The sequence below is a fragment of the Convolutriloba macropyga genome, chromosome 7 (assembly GCF_964194025.1).
Source record: "Convolutriloba macropyga chromosome 7, txConMacr16.3, whole genome shotgun sequence".
Lineage (NCBI taxonomy): Eukaryota > Metazoa > Xenacoelomorpha > Acoela > Convolutidae > Convolutriloba > Convolutriloba macropyga.
Window position 1 is genome coordinate 40,225,300 of NC_134474.1, and position 26,702 is coordinate 40,252,001.

Here is a 26,702-nt window from a genome sequence, read left to right on the forward strand (position 1 = left end):
CACCCGAATTTAGAGCGAAAATTGGGCAATCTTTTTCTCCCGAAACTGACAAGTTTTCCCTTGTTTCGTTCGATAAAAAAATTCTTTCTGATACCATAGCATAGGAAAGCTCAATTAACTACCATTAAGCCAATACCAACAATTTCTAAATCTTTAAAATTTCTATTACTGAAAATTTTTAAAATTGTCCCAAAGTTTGAGCAAAAATGGAACAAATCTCGATTAACCTATATATCTTTATATGTTTTATTTAATCAGTAAACCATTTGATCATCAAATTTCCGTCATAGTCTGTTCGATCCAGTTGTACAGAGGAAAAATACTGGCAAAGAAACTTCCACTATCGCACTGATCACTTTCGGGCTCTGTGATTCTATTGCGGTAGAAGCTGGCCACGCCGTAGAGACATTGTGGTGTCCGAGTACCACAATGGAATGTATACAGGGGAGATCCATCGTCAAACTTACAGATGTTGGACCCTAGAGAAATAATGTTACTCTTGTTATATACTACAGTTGATAAAATGTCTGAATAAAACACAGTAATAGAATGTCTAGGAATAAAAACTTCCGATCTGTCCTTGTACAATTTTTTTGGACAGATGATTCATTGAACTCAATTATTCGATAGTGTTTGTGCAACCCAGACTGGGCTGAGATCCCAGGCCAAAAGTCGATATGTTCAGAACAAAATGAACGCACAATAGGGGCGTCATGAGTTCTAAGTCCTATATTGTCGGACACAAAATCACGTATGCCTGAGAATTCTAAACTTTTCCAATGAGCATTGCTTAGATTGAGCATGGCTTACATTCCACTGCAGTGCTTTAGATTAGTGTCTCTTTTCATGATATGTAAGCGACACTCGTATGTCATCTATACGATCATCGCACCTTTAGTTACGGAGTCAACGCATATCAAGTCACTTCTGCACCACTGAAAACTAAAAGGACTCGATTCTGAAATATACATGGACTCGTAGAACACTGTCTCCTGTAACACATCCGGTGTCTCCAATACATGTTTGTTTGTGCTTCCGATGCCACAAGTGCCCAATATGTTTCGTTTGTAAGTGTAGGGCACCCTTTCAGTGCACAATCTAATGGGTTCGTAACTGATTGACACAGGAACCTCCAGCAGTATGAGAGCAATGTCGTTGAGGAATGATTCCGTTCCTGTTCTATACCTGAAAAGCGAGATATCACAACCAAAAAGGAGGTAAAATAGACAATGTTTTCAATTTCGATTTTGTGAGACAAGGTTAGCAGTCCAATTGAAAAGACTCCTCTTGACAGGAAATGTAAAGCAGTAGTATAATATTCCGCATTTTACTATCGAAATTCTGTTCTCCGATTCCATTTCCAACCTATTTTTAGACAATAATTTTGGTCATGTGAATGAATGGACAGTTAAGATATATAAAATGGAAAAGGCTGTATTTTCTAGTGGAGCTTCCGAATCAACTACAAAACTGATTATCTATATGTTGGGTTACTTTTCAGGTGCCTTGAAACGAATGTGACTAGAACCAGTAAGACACTTTTTGATCGAGCTATAGCCTAGATGAATAGAAATGACTGAAACGAAAGTCTATCATTTTCCCCCGTTTCCACATTTTCCGTCAAAATATTTTTCAATGATCTGAAAATACAATGTCGTGGTGGGGGAACAATTTTTCTAATTTTTTCTTCAGAAACACACTTAAAAACAAAAGAATGAGTAACTATATATTGATAGAGGGTAAAAGCAAAATACTAAAAGTTTTGGACAATCAATCTCCCAAATGTTTGATGTCTTCCAACCAAATTGTAGCTCACATTTCACACAGTTCACCAAAACATAATTTCCTTTTCAAAAAGTGCCACTATTTGTTTAGATAAAATAAACAAAAAAAATTGATATATAATATCTGATGTGCTCAGAGTACAAATATGCTACTAAAATTTCCCAGGTAAAAAAGACAAATAAGCTTTAAATGTTTTTGTACGCAATTTTTGTTTTTGCCAATTGTTTTCATGAACAAATAGTCAGCTATTTCACAATTCTGAGTTTTAATGATGGTTTTATTGATGAAAAGAAATTTCTGGGATGTTTGTTTTCTAGAGCTGAAGATTAAAATGAGAATATACAAAATTGTGCTATGAATCAGTTAATTTGCTTTCGATTTATTTGGGGTCCGCTAATGACATCACTATCTTTACCAGATCAAAAGATTGATTTCTACGTGTGCAGATTAAACTGAGGTTAAGGACCGCAAATTAACGTTTTTGGTCGCTAAAATATTAACAGTTTCTTTCAAAATATCACATCACCCCTTGTTCTGATCGATTAAATATTCAGGGAAAAAACAATCTGAAGCTCTAAAACAAATCTACTTTTGTCTGCAAATGTTGTTGTGATGTTTGTTTGTAAATTTGAAAGCCAAGAAATATGTTTGTTGTAATTTATCTCATCAAATTTAGCTTAAAATTTTTCTCGAACTGTTGCCTTAATTTTCAACCTGATGAAGACTGATGTATGTGATTAGTCTTGGTAACTTATCCTAACTATTCTGAGTTTATTTTCATACGCTTCGAAGTGCAAAACGATCATAAGTGCCAGCAGAACGTTTTAGCCGCATAAAAATTCCTTAGCGAAGCTGCTGATATTTGGTTTTAGTTTTGATGTGTACAGCCGCCAAAACTGTTTTAAAAGTTTCGTACATTTTATCTTTTCGATGCACTCGAAAGATTTTTGAATGTTTTGCCATCATTAACTTTGATAACCTCCGGCCTACTTGCAGTGCTCAGTGATTTTCAAACAGTATAAACAAGGTTTTGTAAATTAAAACTTATGTATAATGTTATAACATTATTTTTCAAGCAGAACGTTATAATTCACTTAAGTGACATATAAAAAGCAAAGTGTGGAATGCAGTAAGAATTCCGCGCACTCTTTTGCAATGTATTTGGAAAATTTTCTTTCTCCTGTTATAGAAGTTAGCTGAAGTTTTTTTTTAAAAAAATTCACGTTCATGACTTACAGGCCGATGTATATCATCCTTAACCAAAAAAATAATTTCGAACGTTTTTTTAAAAAGTTTAAGTTTCTTCAAAACCCTCTTAGCAACTGAGCAATTTCAAGGATCTGTACACGAAATGAAGAAAATATGCTAAACTCAAGTAATTAAATTATGCGTAAACGTTGCAGTTTGTCTGGCTTTGAACGTGAAATAAACTCACGAAAGTTTGAAAATGAAGGCACAATGTAAGAAAGTCTGCTAAAGGTGCGAAAACCAGATGAACTCAGGAATGTGTGAATTTGAGCATACCAAAATCTCAACGTGCACGTATGAAATCTGATGAAGGCATGAAAATCTGGTGAACGTAAGAAAAACTGAACATCAAAGCGCGAAAGTTTGGTGAACACACAAAAGTCTGATCAACAAATCACAAAAGTCAATGAGCGCACGAACGTCTGGATTTCAAAAAACAAAAATCTTGTGTACGTAGGAAAATCTGGACACAAGATATTTCCGTCTGGGACGGTCTGGAAATAGGCACTTTCCGTCTGAGACGATCTGGACATACGGTTCTCCGTTTGGCTGCTCAGGTTGAATAGTTTTCGATCACAATTTGACCAAGAACTGAAAATTTATGAATAAAATGCAGTAACAGAATTTAGTAAAATTAAGCATAAGATTAATTTTTTTAAAAAAAAAATTAGAACTAAATTGGTTTCAAGGATGTGAAAAAAGGCTTAAAATCTTTACAAAATGATGTCCACGACACATATCTATTTATACCTATATTCTTATTCAAATAATCAAGTTGTTACAGGATGTGAGTAGCAGATTTTTTCAAAATCTATTAGTCGAAACTTTTTGAGTGTAATCGGTCTTCTTATATTTTTGTTTCATTGCGTATAGATCGTTCTGTGGACAACCCAATTTTACGTTTCCGGTACATTTGCAATTCGCTTTGTAAATTTCCCAGTAATTTATCCTTCATTACTCGTTGAGATAATGGCAAGGAATGCCGCCAGAAAAGATAGTTCCTAATAATTTTTGATAATTTTTCGACAAAGCTACTAGGATCTGCGGCGCTGGTTCACGCAATTTATTGGCACCATTGGGATATTTTTCATGAAACTGTCAGAAAGTTTAGATGAACGTCCCAGATGAACCAGCATATTTGTGAGATAATCATTCTATGTACAGGGAAAAAACACGATTTGAAGAAGCTAATTTTGTGAAAATCACCGTTAAGTTATTAAGAATAACCGCAAATTCATCTGATACGCGAGATGTGTGGTTGGTTAAAAGAATGATTTCTTCCAGGAAAAGCTGCCTCTTTGTGAAATTTTGGAGGCAGAGGATCCACATAACTTTTTAAAAGCATTGTTAATATCATAAAACAGAAGTACTGTTCGCTGTTTCATCCGACGTATTTCTGAAAATGCATTTTAGTAAGATAATTTTGGGTAAGTTCTAATTATTGAACCCCTGTAAAACTACATTTTACCATCAGATTATTGCAAATAAATTGTGCTAAGAGAAATTGAATTTATTGAAAAACGAAATACAAATAACTGATTTAAATATTTTTCGCCACTCTCCGAATTAAAAAATCAAACAATGTTATTAAAATTCTAAAACAGTCCACAATTCAACATCATTTTGCAGGAGCCACAATTGCGATCAGATGCTGACAATCATAGATCATTTTTAAGGAACAACTATTATACGTCGTGAATGTTTTGATCAGCAAACAATGTTGGCGACACAGAGAACTTGATCAATAGATTGAATGCAAATGGGACATAAGAGCGCCATGCTCAAAAATACGTTACCTGAAAAATCATTCAGGACATTTTCTCACACAAGATCTTCCCGAAACATGCTCAAATGGAAGAACCCGTGTGCAAGATAACAAGACATTTTCAACGGACTCCAAACAAAAGGGAACAGTGACTGTTTAGTAAAATCATTCTCATAAAAGTAGTGCATATAAAATTGTTGAACAATGAAAAAGTTTAATCCAAAAAAAGACCGATCTCAAAGCGCATTTAATGATAGAGAAAATTAGTTGGCGCAATATGACGCCAATAAAAGTACCATGTTATCAGGGACCAAACCCGTCGGCCCACTCCCACGAGTTTGCAAAAATTATTATCTCAAATCTAGATGCCAATGGGGCAAAAATTAAAAGGACGTAAACTTTTTCGCAAACCGGATACGATTTGAGACGCTGGACAACAAAAAACGGAACAAATATCACATAATTTGATGAGAGTACACAAGACGTGGACCAACGGGCCACCTCAGGAGGGCAGAATAAAATAAAATCTTCAACGGGAACTAAGAGCAGTTTAAGTAAAATAAGAAAAACTCTGAAAAACATGCCCATGGAACGACGCCACCGTTTTCCAGTATTGAGAGAGCAAGTCTGAGTAAAGGCTTGTGCAGTTTTGGAGCAGAATGGTTCAAGACGTGTCAAATGAAATAAATCGAAGAATCCGATTTAAAAGGTTACTTGACACATGACCCGCATTTCACTGAAACAACACTGGTTAAGATCTTGTTTTCAGTCGGACCAGTACGGTAGGTCTACAAGATAGAGAAACCTTCGAATTAAATTCGGTCCCTGATGTATTATTGCTTATTATCAGTTCTGTAAAAACTATATATTTTTTGTCCATCTGCTTTAAGAAAAGATATAGTGATGGGAAAATACAAAGTGGATGCAAGCTGCTTCAAACTACAAGAGCAACTGAATACTTTTTATTGATAGTCCCTAATGCTGTGTTTTATTTAAATCAACTTTGACAAAGCTGTTGTGGTTCATTGTTGCTAACAGTTTGCGAACGAAAGAGTGCTTACTGAATTTATCTAGGGCGCTCTCTACAGTAATGGCCTACTGTTTTAATTATGGAATACACTGTTTAATTCTGCTCCATCCTTCTTTCACTTTTCTAATTTAAATTATTTTATCCTAACTACATGTGTTCAGAAAACATAAGAAATTAGTTTTTTTTGACAATTCTTTAGTGATCCAAATTCAGACTCGTACTAGAAATTAATTGAATAACTCTTGGTGTGGTGATTATATTTTACACCTAGAATGTCTCTTACAGAGTTAAAACGTGACCTTAGTGAGTTGCAATGCATAAGTTATAGTACTGTCAGAACTAACCAAATTTGCGTTGAAAAATTGCACTCCCCGGGTTGAGGAGAAACAGGAAAAATATGTAAGATAAGCTGTGAACAGTTGTTCTTTTCTCACCGCAAATGTCGAACATAAATTTGCGGTGAAATGCGGTGAAATTATTCAATTTTACCGCTAGAGTAAGCGGCGCACTTACAAGAAATTACCACATTTCACCAATAAATTTGCTCTACCGCTAAAATCTGCTTCTACTTTCTATAAAACATGCGCGTTAAATTTTTGTAAGGTTAGCGGTGAAATTCCAATATTTAACTGTGAAATGTGGTTATTTTTTTGTAAGTACATCGCTTACTCTAGCTTACTCACAGCTTACTTTACACAATTTCACCGCATTTCACCGCAAAATTATGTTCAACATATGAGGTGAAAACTAGAGTAAGCGGTGAACTTAGAAATAAAAATCACCACATTTCACCGCTAAAATTTGTATTTTCACCTCTAACGTTACAAAAAATTAACGCACATGTTTTACAGAAAGTAGAAGCAAATTTTAGCGGTAGAGAAAATTTTAGCGTTAAAATGTGATGATTTTTTTTTTGAGTTCGCCGCTTACTCTGGTGGTGAAATTACATAAAATAAAAGTTTTCTAAGCGGTGAGCTTATGTAATTTCTCCACCAATTTAAGCCGTGAAGATATGTAATTTCACCGCATTCACCTCATATCTCACATAATTTGGACACTTTTTTTCCAAGCGGTGAATTTATGTAATTTCACAGATAAATTCACCGATGAAATTATGTAATTTTACCACTACCAGGTATTTTTCACCGAATTCACCACCTGATTTATGTAATTTCACCGCATTCACCGCTTATCTTACATGATTTTCGTTTAATGGAGGTGACACCTCGACCCGGGTCAACATGAAATCAAAAGTTTGATCAAAGTACAGAGAATATGCGTTAAATCCTAGTAACTATTTTATTTAAAACGCACTGTTCTTTGATAAAAGAAATGCATAAAAATACGCTGAGTTTTTATTCGTTCAATACCATTATTGCATTATTTTCCCTCGAATAAATTTGTCGCAGAGCCACATGAGCTTCGCTCGTCTTATAATACATACTTATGCGCTAAAAATAGGTAGTGACCTCATATAGATTTGACAAGGTTTACTCTTTTTTCTACTGTGACCAAGTGGCTTCTTAGTTTCAGTAAAAACTAGATATAAAATTACAGTAGAAGTCACAATGCTTGCAAACTTTTGCCAAATTGTCATATTTCATTTACATAAAATATTTTCAATAAGGCGCATGGTTTCAAAATTGTTTGTAAATTTTTTTAAGGTAAAAAAATGCAAACGCAAACTAAAAAAAGATATTCCGCAGTAGATTTCCTTTTTAAATTGCATTTACATTCGATTCGTGAAAGACGCCTATGATATAATATGTTGACATTGTACATTGTAGCGTACTTCTTCTTATGTAACTGAAGTCTGACAGTACGATCAATTTGCCATAAATAGGCAGAAATGATGGCTTACTAAGTGCAACATAAAGATGTCTCATTGTAACCTACCCCGGAGCTATGAAGATTTTATCCACTATATGCATTTCCCTGAGTGCATATTCCTCCGAAAAGTCGCCCACGTGCACACCCAAGTCTCTCACTAAACAATGCTACTCTCAAAATTATCGGGTCAAGCATCCAATTAACGCACAACGACAGCTGCTGAGATCAAAAAGTTCTCTCGCATTTTTTTTTGACAAACTCTTGCATTATTAGTTATATTTAAATGCTCTTCTTGCAAGAATGGAAAATTTTGTAGGATGAATGGATGATTATTTAAATCTATGATGATGCAAATGGTTACTCATACTGTAAAGCTTTCGCAATTTACTATTTCTCCTGTAAAATTTTTGCAACTTAACCTCTCTAATGTAAGGTGTTGGCCTTCAATCCAGCTCGAGTTTTCTTCTATCATCTCGCAAAAAACACTCAAGAAGCACCTAGCCAGATAATTTTATAATTGATTCGGTATGAAAGGAAAATCCAAAAAAACTGATTTGAGCAATTTGCAATGAAGTATTGTTTTGAAAAACATCGTCTTGGTTAAAATTGAGGGTTGGCCCACTTTTCAAAATGTATACTTTTACCACCCTGTGACGACTTTGTGTTAATATAAAAGTTAGATTTTAATTTCTCTAATGATATTTCTGTCTTTGAATTGACGATGACTTTACTGTTTTAATTTGACTGTTTAAATTTCTAATTATGATGATTAATGAGCCCAAATGAGTTTCATTTTCCACATCTCAATTATCAACTGCCATAAACATAGTGCTTTTTCTTAATACTCACTCTGAAATGAAAAACAGATTGTCATAAATTTTTGAGACCGATCGATTCGCGGCACATTGCATCGATTAAAGAAAAAAGAAAAAGAGGGCGCAGAGAGGTAGATTGGTATATGAGTATCTATCTGTTCAATTTTCACTGATAATATGCGTGCATCGTATGAAAAATTGTATCATAATGTGTGTGTGTTTATCGTATCGGGTTTTGTATGGCTCGTATGAAAAAAGGGTTGGTTTTGCGAAGACAATCACGCTGTTAAAATCAGTCGCTGTTGACTCTCATTGTTTTTCTCCCAAAACATCTCTGCTCTCCGGGTCGAGGGGTCAACGCTAAAAATGTAAGATTTGCACTGCATGCCATGAAGAGATGTAAGAATAACAATTTATAGCGTTGAATGCGGTAAATGCGGTGGAAAAGAGAATTCACCGCTAAGAATCGCAGATCTTGCAAAATTTCACTGCTAGAATTCACAGTAATTTTTTTCCGGTAATTTTTCGTAAGATTCGCGGTTTTTAGTGCTGAAATTTTTGTTTTCGGCACCTACCGTTGGTAGCGTCGAATTATTTTTTGCCACCGCTTAACCGGTAAACATAAAAAAAATTCACCGCTAAAAACCGCATATCTTAAAAAGTTTCAAAGCTGTTGACATGCAGGAAGAAAGAGGTTCGAAACAGTGTACGTAAGTTTCTTTTGTGTAAGAAATCCGGTGAATAGAATTAAAATAAAAATTTCTCTGCTCAAAACCACAAATCTTGGAAAAATTCACCGCTTTCACCGCATTCATCGCAAAAAGATGCGGGCGCCTTATGGTGAAACTTTTTTCCAGCGCTATTCACCGCAGTTCATACATTTTTTTTTCGACAAAACCTCAAAACGGGATATTTTGCTTAAACCTAAAGAAGATCAACTCATTGAAAAAATACACATAAAATAGTTATCAAATTATCCAAATACAATCAATAAAACAACTGTAGGATGCAAGTAAAGTGCTGAATATTCACATAAAAAAGCGTTTGAGTGAAGGAAACGACACATCTATTAGACACATCATCTCTCTTAGTCAAAAGCTACTCATTTTTATTGAACCAAAGTTTCATTCATTGTCATTGGATAATTTTGTCACCTCACTGTGGACTGGAGTTGAAATCAATCTCAATTTCACGAGGCGACGAAGGAACAGTGAGTAAGTCTATCGAAAATGAGAAGGTGAGCGAGTGGACCAGAGAAGTTAGGTTATTACAGCCGAAAGGTGAACAACAGGCAAAGAAGTTATTTAAAAAAATGGGAGAAATTAAAAAACGCTTAAAACAGATTACGATTGCCAGACAATTATTTCTGGAAAGACTTAATTGTCATTTCCAAACCACATCGTTGAAGTAATAAAAAGTCTAATTTTTAATTGGGACACCCTGATTTCGTTTTCAAAACTGATTGGGAATAAAAATAGATTGTAATTTGAACAGAGCATTTCATCTAGTACCTGGAAAAATCAAAATCCCATTTTTTAAAAGAAATTTACTTTTCTATCAAAAACATTTTGCGTCAATAAGGAAACCAAAAAGTTTACGCAAAAACACAAATTGATGAACAAAAAGAAAACAAAGTTAAACTATTCCGAGCGCCAATAACTGTGTTGCCTTTGCTCATGAAAATGTTATTGCACCAGCATAGTAAAAGAGCTTGAAATTCAGTCACCGAAGTCAAAAAAGGAAAAAAGATACGGCAGTCAAAATAGCGCCAAAACTGCAAAAAAGACTGAAGCTTGATAAACAACGTAGTTCTTTAGGGAGATACATACAAACCTTATATAATTCAGGCCTATTTCTGTGTGTTATAAAAAATTTTTTCCGTGTGAGGTGAATTTGACAAGACTGGAACAAACCTAACAGTTATCGCAGCTAATTACATTCAACAAATCTGCGATCTCCGCAGCCTACACAGTTTGAGCAAAAGGAAGTTCAAATTTACTTTTCGACTTTGTTTTTGGTGAACCTGAATTGACGTAAATTTTGTTTTTAAACGTTTTCTTAAATGCTTAAGCAGTTAAAAAGTTGAAGGTACTATAGGAAACTCTAAACACCGGAAATTTGGTAAAAACTTCTGTCTCAAAATTTGTCTCATAGTAACTCGGCTGCTAAACAGCTCTGAGCAAAACACTGCTCAATTTCAACTTTTGAAATTAAAAAAAGTGTTGGTGGTTTGGTACTCTTCTTTGAACATTTTTATCAAGAAAAAAATTGCTTCGTTAAGAACAACCAGTTGAAAAAATCACTGAAATTAAAAAAAATTGTGCAGAAATTTTCGAAATTTTTGCTTGCACAATGATGACTCATGTGTTCTGTATGCCGCACCGTTTTGAAAGAGTGATTATTTCAGAGTCAATTTTATCAGACAACCAACGAAAACAAGTATGTGCCGAAAAAATTACATTGAGATGAACAGTTTGGCTATTATGAGTTGGTGAAACACCAACAAGGCAAACAGTTCTACTTGAATCAAAAATTTCAATTCGGACAAAACTTTCAAACAAATCAATGTTAGGAATCATTATTCTGAAGGCCTCTAATTGATGTCAAAAACAAAATCACTGAAACATCGCTATTGTGCAAGCCGATCGCAGATTGCAGATAATATTCTATGCTGAACTGAATCGGTCGCTTGAAAACATGAATTCATTCAAATTTAGTTTGGACAATCATAATGACAATAAACTTGGTGGAATGCCGCATAAAATAAAATTGATGCATTACTTAGTTTTCTACTATTGAAACAGTCAAACGAGAGAACAAAATAGCGGATTGACAAAGTTTTCAGACACTAAATATCTAGAACAAGGTTTTAACAATAAAGCTGTTTAGAGCCAATAAATGCCAAAAAGGCAGGATTCACGGAAAACATTATATCAGCTTCAGCGAAAGGTAATTAGCAGAACATACCCTCATACCCTAGCAAACTTTTGTGAAAAGAAAACAACTCATAAAGACGGAAACAGGAGCCGTAAGTACCTCCAAGATGTTTTTGATGTTATCGAAAACACAGTTGGTAAAACGGCCACGAAGAGGGCGCTTTGAGTAGAAACTCAAGATTAGTAATTTATAATTTGCATCTGCTGGGCCATAAACTAATAAGTGAACAATCTTTCAAGGCCAATTTGAACGACAAAGATCGATTAGCAGGGCAGGCAAAGTTTAATTCTACTTTCTATAGAAACCATAAAGATTTGTTCACTTTTGTCGACTTCTTTACGTTTGGCTTGGATATCGATATGTTGATGATTAAAAATTGTTGAAACATTTTCTTCGGTTAAGAAATTTCCAATAACATAGGGTTTGCACTGAAAAGGTATTGTCATTAGAAAATTTTCTTATTTTATCGACATTACTATCCACAACCGATCCAAGATGTAACTTCGACATGTATAACCACGTGATTAGAAACATAAGCGGAAACTGAAAAAGTACTAAAAATCAGTTGATATATAGTTGAAACTTGTTGTTGACCTTGTCTGATTTCACTGAATGGCAACTTTGTTGTTAATGCGTCTTGTTTCTGTACCTCATCTAAGTGATTGCACAGCACAACCTAACTTTGACTCTGAAAATAAAATTAAGTTGAGAAAAAATTGAGAAGTAAATTTTGTTCACTATATTACAAAAAGACAATTCCAATGTTTCAATGTTTTTTTCTCAACTATCATTTTCGCCATACAAATCAATTTTTTTCAATTTTTTCCCCATATATATTCATTGCCAAGTTTGCTCCAGTTAAATTTTAGATGCAGTGTTTTACAACGTTGAAATTTTGGCCCAAGTATTAAAATGGGCATAAAACAGAGAAGGTAGCCCCATAAACGCAAGTTACGACTTGTTTTTTGTTCTTAAATCAGACAGTGGATCTAACCAACTGTCATCATCAGGGAATTATTATCTCACTAGCACCCGTGGTTTAGGAGATATTATCAGGAAACATGATATTTTGCCATCAATTGGTCGTTTGGTATTTTTAATTATTCGACTAATTCTAGCGAAGTCATTTCATTTTCAGCAAAGCTGAACAATTAGTTATGGGGAGTAATTGAGTAGCAAGTAAGGCAACGTTAATCTACAACATAGCAGATGATATACAGTTTACCAAAGCTACAAATGTGCTATCCAGAGAGATTTAAAACCGTTGAATCAAACTGGGCTGTGCAAAGCTTTCCTTATCATTGACAGGAGAGTGACTGTTTCAGTATCTGTGGGCAAAGATTTTTACAAGGAATATCTATTATCAAATCATAGTCAAAGCGCAAAAAAGCTGAAATTTGGAGTGAAAAATGCAGCAATGAGGAGAAAAATACATCAATCGCTAGGACAACAATAAGACAGCACTACATACAGCTTCAGCTTAAGCTGTTTCTTCTTTCTAATATACCATGCACGGTCCACTGCTATTCTTTGTGCATATAATTGACACTTCATGTAAAATTGTAGAAACAGATAAATATCTCAGTGCTCGTCAAACAAATATACAACAAATAAATTCAAAACGATTAAAAAAATAGAAAAATTGAACAAAACATAATCATTGCGTGCAAAACTAGGAAATGTACTACAGTCAGGACTTTCCTTCTTGTTTTGAATTCATTTCTGTCCGGCACAAAATTGTGGAGAAGTAAAGCCAGATACGCTGGATTATGTTCAAGGCAATGAAAATGGATTGCATTCTGAACCAAGCATGGCATTTGTTTTTTGGAAATATATCACAGTTTTCTCAATTTCCGAATGAATTTTTTTTGCCTTTTCTCAAAATATATTGACGTCTACAAAACAACACCAACTATTGTAAACTGCAAAAGTTAATTTTCTGATTTTATAAAATGTTTACGTAATAAAAAAAATTTAACTACAACTGCCATACTGTGCTCGAAATTATCAAAACGTGACAAATGAAAGAGACGGGATTAAAAGCATCAATATCAGTGTTATCTCCGTCTAAATGCTTGAAACTAGCCTTAGCTCTAGATTTGTAAAAGAGCTTGAAATAGAACAAAATAAATGCATTTAAAAGACGTTAGTCAAACGAATGCAAACCAAGAAAAACTGGCTGGAAATGAAAAACGGCAATTTTTTTATGGGAGAAATCGATACCGGTTTTTTATAACGTTGTGATTTGTGATGATTTGCTGTGGCCTTATTCTTTCTGTTTTAAATTTTTTCAGTGTAGAAAATTTCTACAAGACTGCAGAAGACCTACCGTTGTTTTTCACTAATAACTCTCAATCATTGTGAAATCGGGGCAGCGTACATTTTTTGTGATGAGAGAAGTTACTATCTATATATGAAAAATATAATATTTGTTTGCACGATTTTTGCTTGGCAACATCTCAACGTTGTTTTTGATTTCAATATAAAATTTTCCATCAAGTAGAGTTTTCTAGGAAAAATTTTGGTCAGGCATTGGCTTAAAGGCACATAGAGTGATAAATATGAATGAACTACAGGGAAAACGCAACACAGGTCAAATGGAAAAAATCAGACACTTTTCTCGTTTATTGGCTCTTTATCGAAATTTTTATGAGCATTTTTGATGTTAAATAAGCTGAATAGAAAAGGAATGAAATGTTTTATAAGTAGATTGGCTGCAAAACAGCTACAGACAAAAATGTTTTCACAAAAAAAACTACTTCGAATATGAAACATTAAAATGAAAAAAGGGGTGTTGGAGTTGATACTCTGTCCGCATGTTTACAACAAAGACAAAAGGAACAGCCGGTAACAACATAAATACGCAAGTAAAAACGTTAAAACTGTTTTTATTCGTAAAATTTACATTGCTGTATGAGTTAATTTTTCTTCAAATTCAAGACAGATTCAAAATTAGTATTTTTAGAATATTTTTTTGATAATTTATCTGTCTCACCTGACACAGTGTTTATTGTGAGTGGTGATTTCAAAGTCAATTTTATCAGACAATCAACAAAATCAAGTACGTTACAAAAACACAACGGGATAATAAATTTGGCTTTTATGCTTCCCTAAAAACTAGCGTGATTAAAAAAATTATCCAAATCGTCCATTGATGTTTTCTTCTCAAAGTTAAACACTCACACTATTGTCAAATTAACCAAATATAATTATCTTTTTAATTTAGGTCTAAATTTGATATCAGTAATAAATTGTCTCAAACATCCCATTTGTTCAAATGAAGCGGATGAAACTCTAAGCTTAACTTTATCAAAGTGAATTGAGTCGCTCGATTGAAAAAAAGTAAAAGTCCATCAGTTTCAGTTTGGAGCTTTATAATGGCAACAATTTGACTGAGACGCTAAATAAAGTAATGATTGTGAAAAAATAGGTTTCTACCAATGAAATAATCAAGGTCGGGAAAATTACGTTGTTGACAAAGGTACAAAATTTTCTGGAAAACGGAAAAATTTTGAAACTACTTTTAGCCAATAAACCCCCGGCAGCACATCACAGGAGAAACAATATAGAATACTAAGAAGTGCAAAAAGAAAAGATACGGAGGGTCGGGTCAAGTGGTCAAAATGTTTTTATGAGTTTGAGGGCATTGAAGATCTTTTCATTATGCCAGGATTTAAAAAAAAACTTCAAATGTTCATCAAAATTTAAGTAAAACAGTTGCGGCAGGCATCAACGATTGCAAAATTTTTTGGGATTTTGCAAAAAGCATCTGTGTTTACGTCTCCATAGAATCTTCACGCCTCACCCTGCATTTAAATGTCAGATGGTAGTGCTTTATGGGGCCCTTGGAATCCTCAAAAACGTTACAGTTTAAAGAAATCTACACAATAATTAGCAAAAAGGACATGCCTTTCTGCTGTTGGAAAAGGAAAAATAGACAGTGAAATTAAGATTGACTCAACTATTTTGAGAAATTTTGTCATAATAAATAAGCAGTTCAATATCTTCTGCAGAAATTTTTTTTACTATCAGCTCATCCCTTTTTTTGCAATTGTCTAGATCTCTTATAGAATTATAGAATTAACCCTTTCCAAGTGTCTGTGGGAAAAAAGACCCAGGAGGTCAAATATTGAAAATAGCGAAATGATAATTTTTCTGTACATGTGCGTTTTAGGACACTTTGTTGTGGGATAGCGGGAAAATCGCAAGATCATCAGATATATATATTGATCCACTTCTGAACGCAGACCTTTATGGTCAATTTTTTCCTCTTGTTTCTCCTATTTCTTCCAATGAGATTCTGATAGATTAAACGTCGTCATTCACAAAGATGCGCATTTGAATGCCATTGAATGCTTCAACAAACAAACTTTTGTCTTTATGGGAACTTTTATGAGTTACACAAATCGCGCTAATTGCTGAGCACGTTGCACTAAAGATTAACCCTGTGAACCGGAATTGCCGAATTCCGTTGTCTAACATCCATCCAATTTAACTGGAGTGCAGATTGAACTTCTTGTCTCACAGCTATCTGCCTGTCAGTTGCTGTTCTCTAATCGCAACAAAACGCCAGGTTGTTAGGCAAATCAGGTCCAATCTGCAGAAATAACATTAATGATTCACTGCAAAACTTTGATACCGCGTTTGAACCTCTTTTTTCCCCGCAATGGTTGGATTTAGTAGAGCAAGTTTTCATTTTGCTATTGGTTCTTGTATTTTGACTGACTTCGCAAAAATCTAATCTAAATATGTTGGGAGTGTATGATTGTTGTTCTGATCTAGACTCGCATCTCTCCCGGACAGTTTTGAAAGCTTTCCACTTGACACAGAGCTAAAGCTAATTGATTTAAGCTTTCCTAATGGGCTTGCAAAGAGGACTTTATAATGGCTTTCACTATTTTGAGAGATTGAATTTTCTAGCGTTCTCATTCCTATATTGCCCTTTTAATCTTATTATGTGAGTGTACAATCAAATCAGCATCTGTTTCCAAAATGAAACTTTTCCTAAAGTGGATCTCCTTCGTTGTCTTTTCTTGGGAAATGGTAATCAAAAGGCGGTTACTGAGGTTTGGATTCTTAAATCGTTTTCTCGGAAAGTTCGTACTCTCCGGCAAGAGTTCAACCAAGCTTTTTTGCGCCGAAGGGTCGAGTTCTACTACCTTGAGTTACATCCATTAAAATATGTTACATCCATCAAAATATGTTGTCTCTATGGAGGCTGCCTGTTTTACGATTGGGCATATCAGTAAAGTAGATATGTGTAAATTAGTTGCAGGCATTCCGTTACTGGTAAATTTCAAGATTGTTCGAAGAAAAAATTTTGAATTGAGACATGGCGGGCTATAAGCTATAGTTATACTCAACTGCAGGTTGGTTCTGTCAGAAAATTGTTATTGTCAATCTTTAACTTTTTGTAGACAGGTGCACTGCATTTTAAAAGTTAAGATACTCCAAAGTTGTTGATGCCCGTGCTTTGCATGGAGGTTCAAAAAAACTGTTAGCTAGTGCAGCAAGAATGTTGAGCGGCTTCCCGCATCAAATAATTCGTAGGTACACAATCAGGAATGGTATTTAAGAAATGAACTGGTAGTAACTGTACTTGTTCATAGCAATCGGAAAATGACTTTTGATTTTCTTCATTTTAATGGTTTGTGGGTGAAATTGAAGGATCTGTGTTAAAACTGCGAGCATTTTAAGGTTGGCATCGTTGTTTGCCAGAAAACAGTTGATCATATCTTTTTTAATACTTCCTTTTTCGCCAAGAAATGAAAAACTTCTAATTCGATTAGACCGTACGGCGGATTGCTGGGGTTCCTTGCTAGTTACATTTGGTCGTACGACTGTGGTTTCCCGAGAGGAAGGCAGAGTGCCGCTTGATTTGCTTTGAAGGACATCGCAAAACTGTATTTTGAAAGCCATTACTTATTTGACAACTTTTTTTGGGTGGGGAAGACTGCTTAAAATGTTTGCTGCTAACACAATTTGATTACAGAATGACCATGCACATAATTTTATATTGCTGACTCGGCAAACACTTGATATTCGGAACTTGCATCAAGAACATAATTACTTTGCATATCCTTTGCAATTCTTGAACAGTTTAATTGGTTGATCAGAATTTTCATGAGTAGGTAAATTTGACGAGTTCTGTTTGTTTGTAGAATGACTTGAGTGCAATGAACCTGGTTTCCAATTGTTTGGTGAACCTTTGGATTTGTTTTCATTTTTTCATTTATTGTACCTGATTTTACTGTTTTTGTTAATATTGCTAGTGAAAAATTTGTTATCTAGCAATGAGCGGATTGTTCAAAAATTTTGTCACACAATTGATCCTGTACGGTCAAATTTTTTGGATTTTGGAAAACCTTGCCTGACTAACAATTGTGGTGTCTTGTACTCTGTCCATTTTTTCGAGACGTTGTGAAGAACTTTTCACTTTTTCTTTTTCATCAGTGTTGATTTTGGGAAATCTGTTTTGCTGACTCGATGGATTGCAATAACCGTTTGAGAAAAGAAGCAAATGATACACATAATTTGGCTTGTATTTTTAATCAATGTTTGAACGCAGGCGCTGATTTTTTTAGTTAAATCATTAAGTTATTTTCACAACAATGGATCCTCAACCATTCACAAAAATATTTGAGCGCTTGAAAAATAAATTGAGTCTCAAGAGTATGCTTGAATTTTCTAATTGGTTCTTTTCTACTAGAAGCTTTTACAGTGGGGTTATATATTGTGTATGTGTAAGACATGAATTGTTGCGAACGAGACGGAAAGAAAATGTTTATCAGTCTCGTGATGTTTCAATAAATCTTCTTTAAAATATGTAATTATTAATGGTAGGTGCTTAATGGAAACTTCCAATTATTCTTTGTAAACTACTTTCTGCGAATGAAGTTTTCTCTGCTTGTAACTCAGATTTTAGCTGAAAACGTCAATTTTTACAAAAAGATCATTTCAAAAACTGGTTTAAGTATTCTGGAACATTTTGCTGCACAATTTGATATGAGAGGGGTGAAAAACATCTTTCGACTGTCTGTGCTATCCGGAGAGAAGTGTGGATCTCTGCAACTTGAGTTTCGTTTTTGTTCGTTCTGATGTACAATTAAGGTCAACACGTATTCGAGTTGATGACTCAGCATCGTAGTCATGACCCCAGGTTTAGGTCCAGACCCGAATTTTCGTCTGATCAAACTTTCCAGACCAAAATTATCTCTTATCAGACTTTCCAGACGGAAATTAAATCTGAATAGGCTTTCCAGACCCAAGGTTCCTCTGATCAGACTTTCCAGACACAAAGGGTGTCTGATCAGACTTTTCAGACCGAAGGCGTTCTGATCAGACCATATTCAGACTATGGTCCAGACTTAAATTCAGACCATTGCCCAGACCTCAATCAGACTATGATCAGACTCAAGTGCGCTCGAAGAGGTTATGATCAGACTCAAGTGCACTCGAAATAGTGTGATCAGAGAAAGATTTTACTGAGGATCAATTCTTTTAATTTTGCTATAATATATTCATTTCATAAAAACTGATGTTTGCAGTATTTATTTCATCTAAGGAAAAATCAATTATGAAAGTATTACTAAATAAAACGAAACCCAACTGTTGGGAACAAATTTTTTTTTAATGTACCGTTTAGTGTATATTTCTGACTCAATGGATGTGTTAGACACCTTTCCATAAGAAACATCCTGGTCTCCAGTTGATCAAAAATTCCGCTGAAGGGTACCGGCCTTTGCTATCTGCTGGACTCTTTTTTTCTAATCAGAGCTTTCGGACTTCAGATGAGTCTCTGATCATAACGCTGCTTTTATTGATGCCTCTTGGCAGAACCAACATCTCTCAGTAAAAAAAGAAAAAATAAGGCGCTCGAAATTGTCCCAGATCAGACCCAATTGCGTTCGAGAACATTTCTGATCAGACCCAGGTGCGCTCGAAGAGGTTATGATTAGACCCAATTGCGCTCGAAGCCGCCTCTGATCAGACTCAAGTGCGCTCGAATCCGCCTATGATCAGACTTTTCGGACACAAAGGGTCTCTGATCAGACTTTTCAGACGAAGGGGTTCTGATCAGACCACCTTCAGACCATGGTCGAGACTCAAATTCAGACCCTTGCCCAGACCTCAATCAGACTATGATCAGACTCGAGTGTGCTCGAATAGGTTATAATCAGACTCAAATGCGCTCGAAATAGTGTGATCAGAGAAAGATTTTACTTAGGATCAAATCTTTTAATTTTGCTATAATATATTCATTTCATAAAAACTGTTGTTTGCAGTATTTAATTCATCTGAGGAAAAATCAATTATAAAGGTATTGCTAAAGAAAACGAAACCCAACTGATGAGATCAAATTTTATTTAGTGTACCGTTTAGTGTATATTTCTGATTCAATGGATGAGTTTAGACTTTCCGTAAGAAATCTCGTGGTCTCCATTTGATCAAATTTCCTCTGAAGGGTACTGACCTTTGCTATCAGCTGGACTCCTTTTTCTTATCAGAGCTATCGGATTTCAGTTGAGTCTCTGATCAGATCGCTGCTTTATTGTTGCCTCTTGGCAGAGCCAACGTCTCTCAGTAAAAAAAAAAACAAAAAATTTGAAAAAAATATGGCGCTCGAAATTGCCCCTGATCAGACCCAATTGCGTTTGAAAACTTTTCTTATCAGCCCCAGGTGCGCTCGAGGAGGTTATGATTGAACCCAATTGCGCTCGAAATCGCCTCTGATCAGACCCAAGTGCGCTCGAATCCGACTATGGTCAGACTTTTCAGACCAAAAATACCTCTGATCAGACCATCTCCAGACCATCGTCCAGACTGTAGTGCGCTCGAACTTCCGACCAGACCCTGTAATTTCGGTCTGAGAACACACGGGTGTGCGCTCGACTGGGTCTGATCATAAACCAATTTGGATCTGGCCCTCAACCTCGGACAGTCCACCTACAGTTCAAATTTATCAGGACGTGAAAAGACGTGAAATCAATTTCGATTGATCTTCCACGATTGAGTTGATGCAACCAGAACCTTCTATTTTTTCTTCAACTGTGGCCATGATTTTCTTGATAAGCAGGGAAAGTGTTCCAAAGCTTTTCTTCTTATTAATGGATGTTTGCTGGAGATAGAGTTGATTTTTTTTATTGTGCTCAGGCAACTTGAATTCTTTCTGAAATGACATTAAATTTTCGCTTTATTCCATTAAAATCCTGAGGGCCAGACTACAATTAAATTGATTTGGTTCTGTCCCGAAGAAAATAAGTTTATATTACTGTTCGAAATACCAGAGCGAATAATTTTTTTTGCGAAAAACCTTTAATGCAATGTAGGCTAATCAGCCTATTTTTCTGATCGCAAAAAGTAATAAGGCAAATTTTCACAACAAAATTTGAATAAGTTATTGTTCCGATACATTTGTTTTTAAAAAAGCTAGCCATTGGCGCGCGTAAACGTTTAATTCATAAAAATTCATACATTTGCTTTGGAATTCTTTTTTTGGAACCTTCATGTTTCTCGAGTATCACATTTATGCGTTTGATATTTTTTGTTCGCTATAAGTTGTTTTTGTTCACAAGCCATTTTGCATAAACAATTAAAACTGAAGAACGTTCTGTCGTTTTTAAGTCTTGAAATTGCTCTCTTTTTCAATTGACGATTACTGAGACAAAAAAGGGAAAAGGGGAACATTTGTTGCAGTTTCAGATACCATGGACACATTTGAAAGATAATAGGGAATTGTAAACTCCCGCGTGTACTTAAGACAAAGGCTATTTGATTTGATTTCTTTCGAAAATTTTGCGTTTTTCTTGCTTATGAGACGATTTTGCGTTTTGATTTTGTTTTGTTTTTTTTTCTGCAATGCATACTACCACATTAATTAGGCCAGCAGCTAGTAGTGCGCAATAAAGTGCACAAAATTTGCTGATTATTCCGTTTTCCTGTTTTTTGTGAACGTACTACGCCAACTAAATGAGCGAGCGGCTAGTATTATGCAATCAAATTCATTGAGAGAAATTGAAAAGCCTTCTTTAGTGAAACTGTTTTTCGAGTTCAAGAAACTAGGTTGTTTGTTTCGCCACTATTGCCATTTTTGCTCAGAAAAAGTTTTGATTGTTACCTAAGTTCATTGTCGTGAAAACTGTACAGGTTAATAGAAAAGAAGTTTTTAGTGCTATAAGTTTTTCAAAAATACGCTATAGATCATTGTTCAAAAATTTTGAGTCACAAAAATATATTACAGCTTCTGGACATTTTACTGAAAAATTTTGTGTTAAACGTTAAATAAATTCAAGTTATTTTCCTTTGAAATTGAAAAACTTTTCTTATTAAATCTGAAATCAATGCCAATTTTTCTGCTCATAAATCAACAGTTTGTCTTTGTTTTTAGATGAGGAAATGATGAATCCAATTGTTGATTTAGCTCAAAAGAGAACTTTTTTATCAATAGAGTAGCAGAAAAAAATTGAATTTTGCTATTGAAACTGAAAACAGCTGAGTTTAACAGTTTGAATTGTTTTGGCCAGAAGTTTTGCCTGAAAATTCAAAAAACTTTTTTCGAGATGACCGATAACGTGTACTATAGCGCTTTTCACTGTTTTTTAAAACAACTAAACTCTTCCTGTTATATAAAATTGGTACCAAAAAAACAAAAATTATGCTGAGGGACAAACTTCTGTTTTAGAGATTTTTCGTTCAGAAAAACCTGCTTTTTTGGATAGGTACAACAGGAAAAAGGACAACATAGGTGAATTCGGAGACCTCGGAGAAACATCCTATGGCGATGTCCTGAAACAGAAAAATGAGGCCTTATTGCTGGGTGAACTCTTTCTCTTTGTTGACGTCTGCAACCAAAAAAATATTGACTTGGACGGTTTTTCTTGATGCTGGGTGCAACTTTCATGTTTGAAGTCAGTTTTGGGCTGCTTCTGTCATCTTTACGGAATTGGTATTCATGGATGCTGTCTATGGTTTGGTTCTGGGTGCTGGCACTCTCTTTGTTTAATAAAAGGAACAAAAATCTGTTTCAGAAGCCTAACAATGTGCTTCTTTTTGTTCGAGGAGATACAATTCCAAATAACATGATTTCGAACATTCTTTTAGTCAGTCTGGTTTCCCATTTTTGTTGTTGTAGTTGCTGCGTCTTTACCATTTCTTGAGATGGAGTGAATTTCATAACTTTGGCGGGTTTCTTAATCATCATCAAGCTCCAACTCTTGAAGGTTGCGTCATTGGGAACACCGTGAAAAAACATATTAAAAGACAATTTTTTTCTGGTAAACCATGCTCTGCGTACACGATTTACATATGTTTCGAAAAATCTTTTTCAGTAGTGAGCCCGAGACTCTTACATGCTATACCTACGCTGTTTTATTGAAATTATTTTACGAAATTTCAGCGCTATGTTAAGTTGTATAATTTTAAGACTTGTTGCAAATTGTGGTCAAATTATTTTTTTGTGAAAATATGTTACTTAATCAATACAATGTGTTGAATGTATGTAAACTCATAACTGAGTTGCAGCAAGCTGTATTGTTTTTTTTCTAAAGTATGCGTTCACTGTTCATTGTTTCTTTTTGAGGAGAAAGACGGCAACTCCATGGCGTAGTCTGGCATGTGGGTTACATGCCAGACCATGCCTGGTATCCATGATCCAATTTTGCGTATGATATTTAAAACATCCCCTCTCTAATTTTGGAGTAATTTTCAAAGTTTTAGTCATATTGGATCCCTTAAGACCTAAACAACTCAACGTGAATACATTTGTATTTTTTTCGGGAAACTGTGTTATGATTGCTCTCAGCAACACAACCAAATGATAGCTTAACAATTGCGATGTGGCTTCTATTTTTTGCATCCAAAAATAAAAGCCCGGGATGCCCAGGTTGAGATCCCAGACAGAAAGTTGATATGTCCTGACCATCCGAGAGTGAAAATGTCTATTTCCAGACCCTCCCAGACGGAAAGTGCCTATGTTCAGACTTTTGTGCGTTCAAAATTTTTTGTGCGTTCAACGTGCGTTCAAAAATTCCTATGTCCAGACTTTTGTGCGTTCCAAACGAAAATTCTTGTGCTCCAAAACCGATATTTTGTGCGTTCATGTCCAGACTATCGGCGTTCAACAGACCCTATGTCCAGACTTTCGTGCGTTCAAAATTGCATATGTCCTGACTTTCGTGAGTTCCAAACCAAAAATCGTGCGCTCCAAAATTGATAATCTGCGCGTTCATGTATAGACTATAAGGCGTTCAAAAGACCTTATGTCCGGACTTTTGTGCGCTTGAAATCGCCTATGTCCAGATTTTGTGTGTTCCAAACCAAAATTTGTGCGATTCAAAATTTATAATCTTCAAGAGGGAGTGAGTTGTCTTTTGTTTCAGTTCTGTTCTATTGGTTGTTTTGAGACGTTTTTATATAGCAAAGTTAATAACAACATTGAAAAAAATAGTTGTAATTAACAATACTATGAAAAAATTTTTTTTTTCAGTCTCATAGCTATTAAACCTCGAAAAGCATATAACCGAACGTTATTTGCTTTCTTAGTAGTTTAGATTGAAGCTTAGAATGTAAAACAGAAATGTTTTTTTTTTGCAATGGATAGACGAAAAAAGGAATTGGTTTTTCAAATTTTTTTTAGACGTTCTCGACTTCTCACTTCTCGAAAAAAGTGGGTTTCCATTGGGCCGAAAAATGTTCAATTGAAACTAATTTTGAATAGGCGTGTCCCTGTTGTACAAAACATGTCCAGATCTGATCAATATTAGCCAAAAATAATGGAGCGTCATGTTTATGGAAAAATGTTTCGAGTACTTTTAGTAATATTAAGATCAGGCAAGACGCACCAAGTTGAATTCAACGGGTTACTCAAACGCCAGTGCTGAAACGGGCTGCGTAATAGCGTCATAGGAGCGTCATTTTTTGAAAAAAAATTCGGAGGAATTTGATCGGGATCTTTGTTCGTGTAATCTTTATTGCCAAGAGTTTCGATTATAGCAGCTAAAAGACCATTCAAGTTAAACGTCACTAAACAGTGAGCTCCTGGGCGTAAACATAAAGAACTTCAATTCTTGTTTGATACGACCGCCCGGGTCGAGAAAAAATCGCAAAAATATGTAAGTTAAGCAGTGAAAAGTTGGTTTTTTCACCGCAAATTTCGTACATAGTTTTGCGGTGAAATGCGGTGAATGTGGTGAAATTATGTAAGTTCGCCGCTAGAGTAAGCGGTGAACATACAAAAAGTCACCACATGTAACCGCTGACTGCAAGTCACCGTCCTTGCAGGGATTCGAACCTCTCACCTTCAGCATGCCAGCCTTTTCTTCCACTGCGCAACGTCTCACTAAAAGCTGGCATATTTGTTTTTAATTTAAATAAAATTCACTCTCTTTAATGTAAAACACACGCAAGATTTAGCGGTGAAATGCGGTGAAAGCGGTGAAATAATGTAAATCCACCGTTTACTCTAGTGGTGAAATTACAAAAATTCACCGCTTAAAGAAAGTTTCCAAAAAGATGTATGATTATTCGTGGGTAAATTTTCCGTGCGTCTATTAACAAATGTATCTTAACTTCGTTGAACAAAAGACAATTCGAAGCGTCGTCTAAGGGTTAATTTATGTTATTTCACCACTAAATTAAGCGCTAAATTTCATCGCATTCACTGATGATCTCACACAAATTTAACACTTTTAAGCGGTGAATTTATGTAAGTTCACCAATAAGTTAAGCGGTGAATTGTGAATTTATGTAAATTCACAGCATTAAACGCTGTTCCCATACAATTTTAACACTTTTTTCTAAGCGGTGAATTTATGTAATTTCATCGCATTCACCGCTTTCTTACATAATTTGTTCAAGTTTTTTGAAAACGGTGAGTTTATTTAATTTCACGGCTAAATGCAAACGTGAAAATATGTAATTTCACCACTACCAGGCGAAAAAGATTTTTTCACCGCATTCACCGCCTGATGTATGTAATTTCAGACTTTTGTGTGTTCCAAATGAAAATTCTTGCGCTCCAAAATTAATATTTTGTGCGTTCATGTCCAGACTATCGGCATTCAACAGACCATATGTCCAGACTTTCTTGCGTTCAAAATTGCATATGTCCAGACTTTCGTGAGTTCCAAACCAAAAATCTTGCGCTTCAAAATTTATAATTGTCATAAGAATTTACAAATTTTTTCCTCTTCCCCATGTTTGTATCCTTTTTGTTGTCCTATTACTGAGCTTTTTGAATTGCGGCCGCACTAATCTTCAAGAGGGAGTGAGTTGTTACTTTCAAGGTTTTCTGTTTATAGCCAAAAGTTTTCACGTCTTTGAAATTATTTTTGATTTAAAGCTTTTCGGATTTTACTGTTTTTTTGTTGTCCTTTTATCAATTTCAAAAATGATCTCATTAAAAAAATCTCACAATTGCTTTCTTGATTCCTTCCTTTTGTTTCAGTTCTGTTCTAATGGTTGTTTTGAGACGTTTTTATATAGCAACATAAATAACAATATTGAAAAAACTAGTTGTAATTAACATTTTCATGAAAAAAAATTAGTCTCATAGCTCTTAAACATCGAAAATCATATAACCGAACGTTTTTTGCTTTCTTAGTAGTTTATATTGAAGCTAAGAGTGTAAAACAGGAATGTTTTTTTTTGCAATGGATAGCCGAAAAAAGGAATTGGTTTTTCAAATTTCTTTTCGACGTTCTCGATTTCTCACTTCACGAAAAAAGTGGGTTTCCATTGGGTCCGAAAACTGTTCAAATGAAACCAATTTTGAATAGGCGTGTCACTGATGTACAAAACATGTCCAGATCTGATCAAAATTAGCCGAAAATAATGGAGCGTCATGTTTATGGAAAAATGTTTCGAGTAATTTTAGTAATATTAAGGTCAGGCAAGACGCACCAAGTTGAATTCAACGGGTTACTCAAACGCCAGTGCTGAGACGGGCTGCATAATAGCGTCATAGGAGCGTGATTTTTTTTTAATTTCGGAGGACTTTGATCGGGATGTTTGTTTGTGTAATCTTTATTGCTAAGAGTTTCGATTATAGCAGCTAATAGACCATTCATGTTAAACGTCACTAAACAGTGAGCTCCCGAGCGTAAACATAATGAACTTCAATTCTTGTTTGATACAACCGCCCGGGTTGAGATTAATTGGAAAAATATGTAAGATAAGCAGTGAAAAATTGGTTTTTTCACCGCAAATTTCGTACATAGTTTTGCTTTGAAATGCGGTGAATGTGGTGAAATTATGTATGTTCACCTTTAGAGTAAGCGGTGAACTTACAAAAAGT

At 35.0% G+C, this 26,702-nt stretch overlaps 1 protein-coding gene across 1 annotated transcript; it reads right to left on the reverse strand.

The window, feature by feature from the left end:
• Nucleotides 1-159: 159 nt before the first annotated feature.
• On the reverse strand, nucleotides 160-24,760 carry LOC142343030 (uncharacterized). Its single transcript, XM_075394716.1, has 4 exons — nucleotides 24,706-24,760; nucleotides 7,725-7,815; nucleotides 893-1,185; nucleotides 160-479 (listed from the first exon to the last, which is right to left on the reverse strand). The coding sequence occupies exons 1-4, from the start codon at nucleotides 24,758-24,760 to the stop codon at nucleotides 274-276; spliced, it is 645 nt and encodes a 214-aa protein (XP_075250831.1). The 3' UTR covers nucleotides 160-273.
• Nucleotides 24,761-26,702: the final 1,942 nt, after the last annotated feature.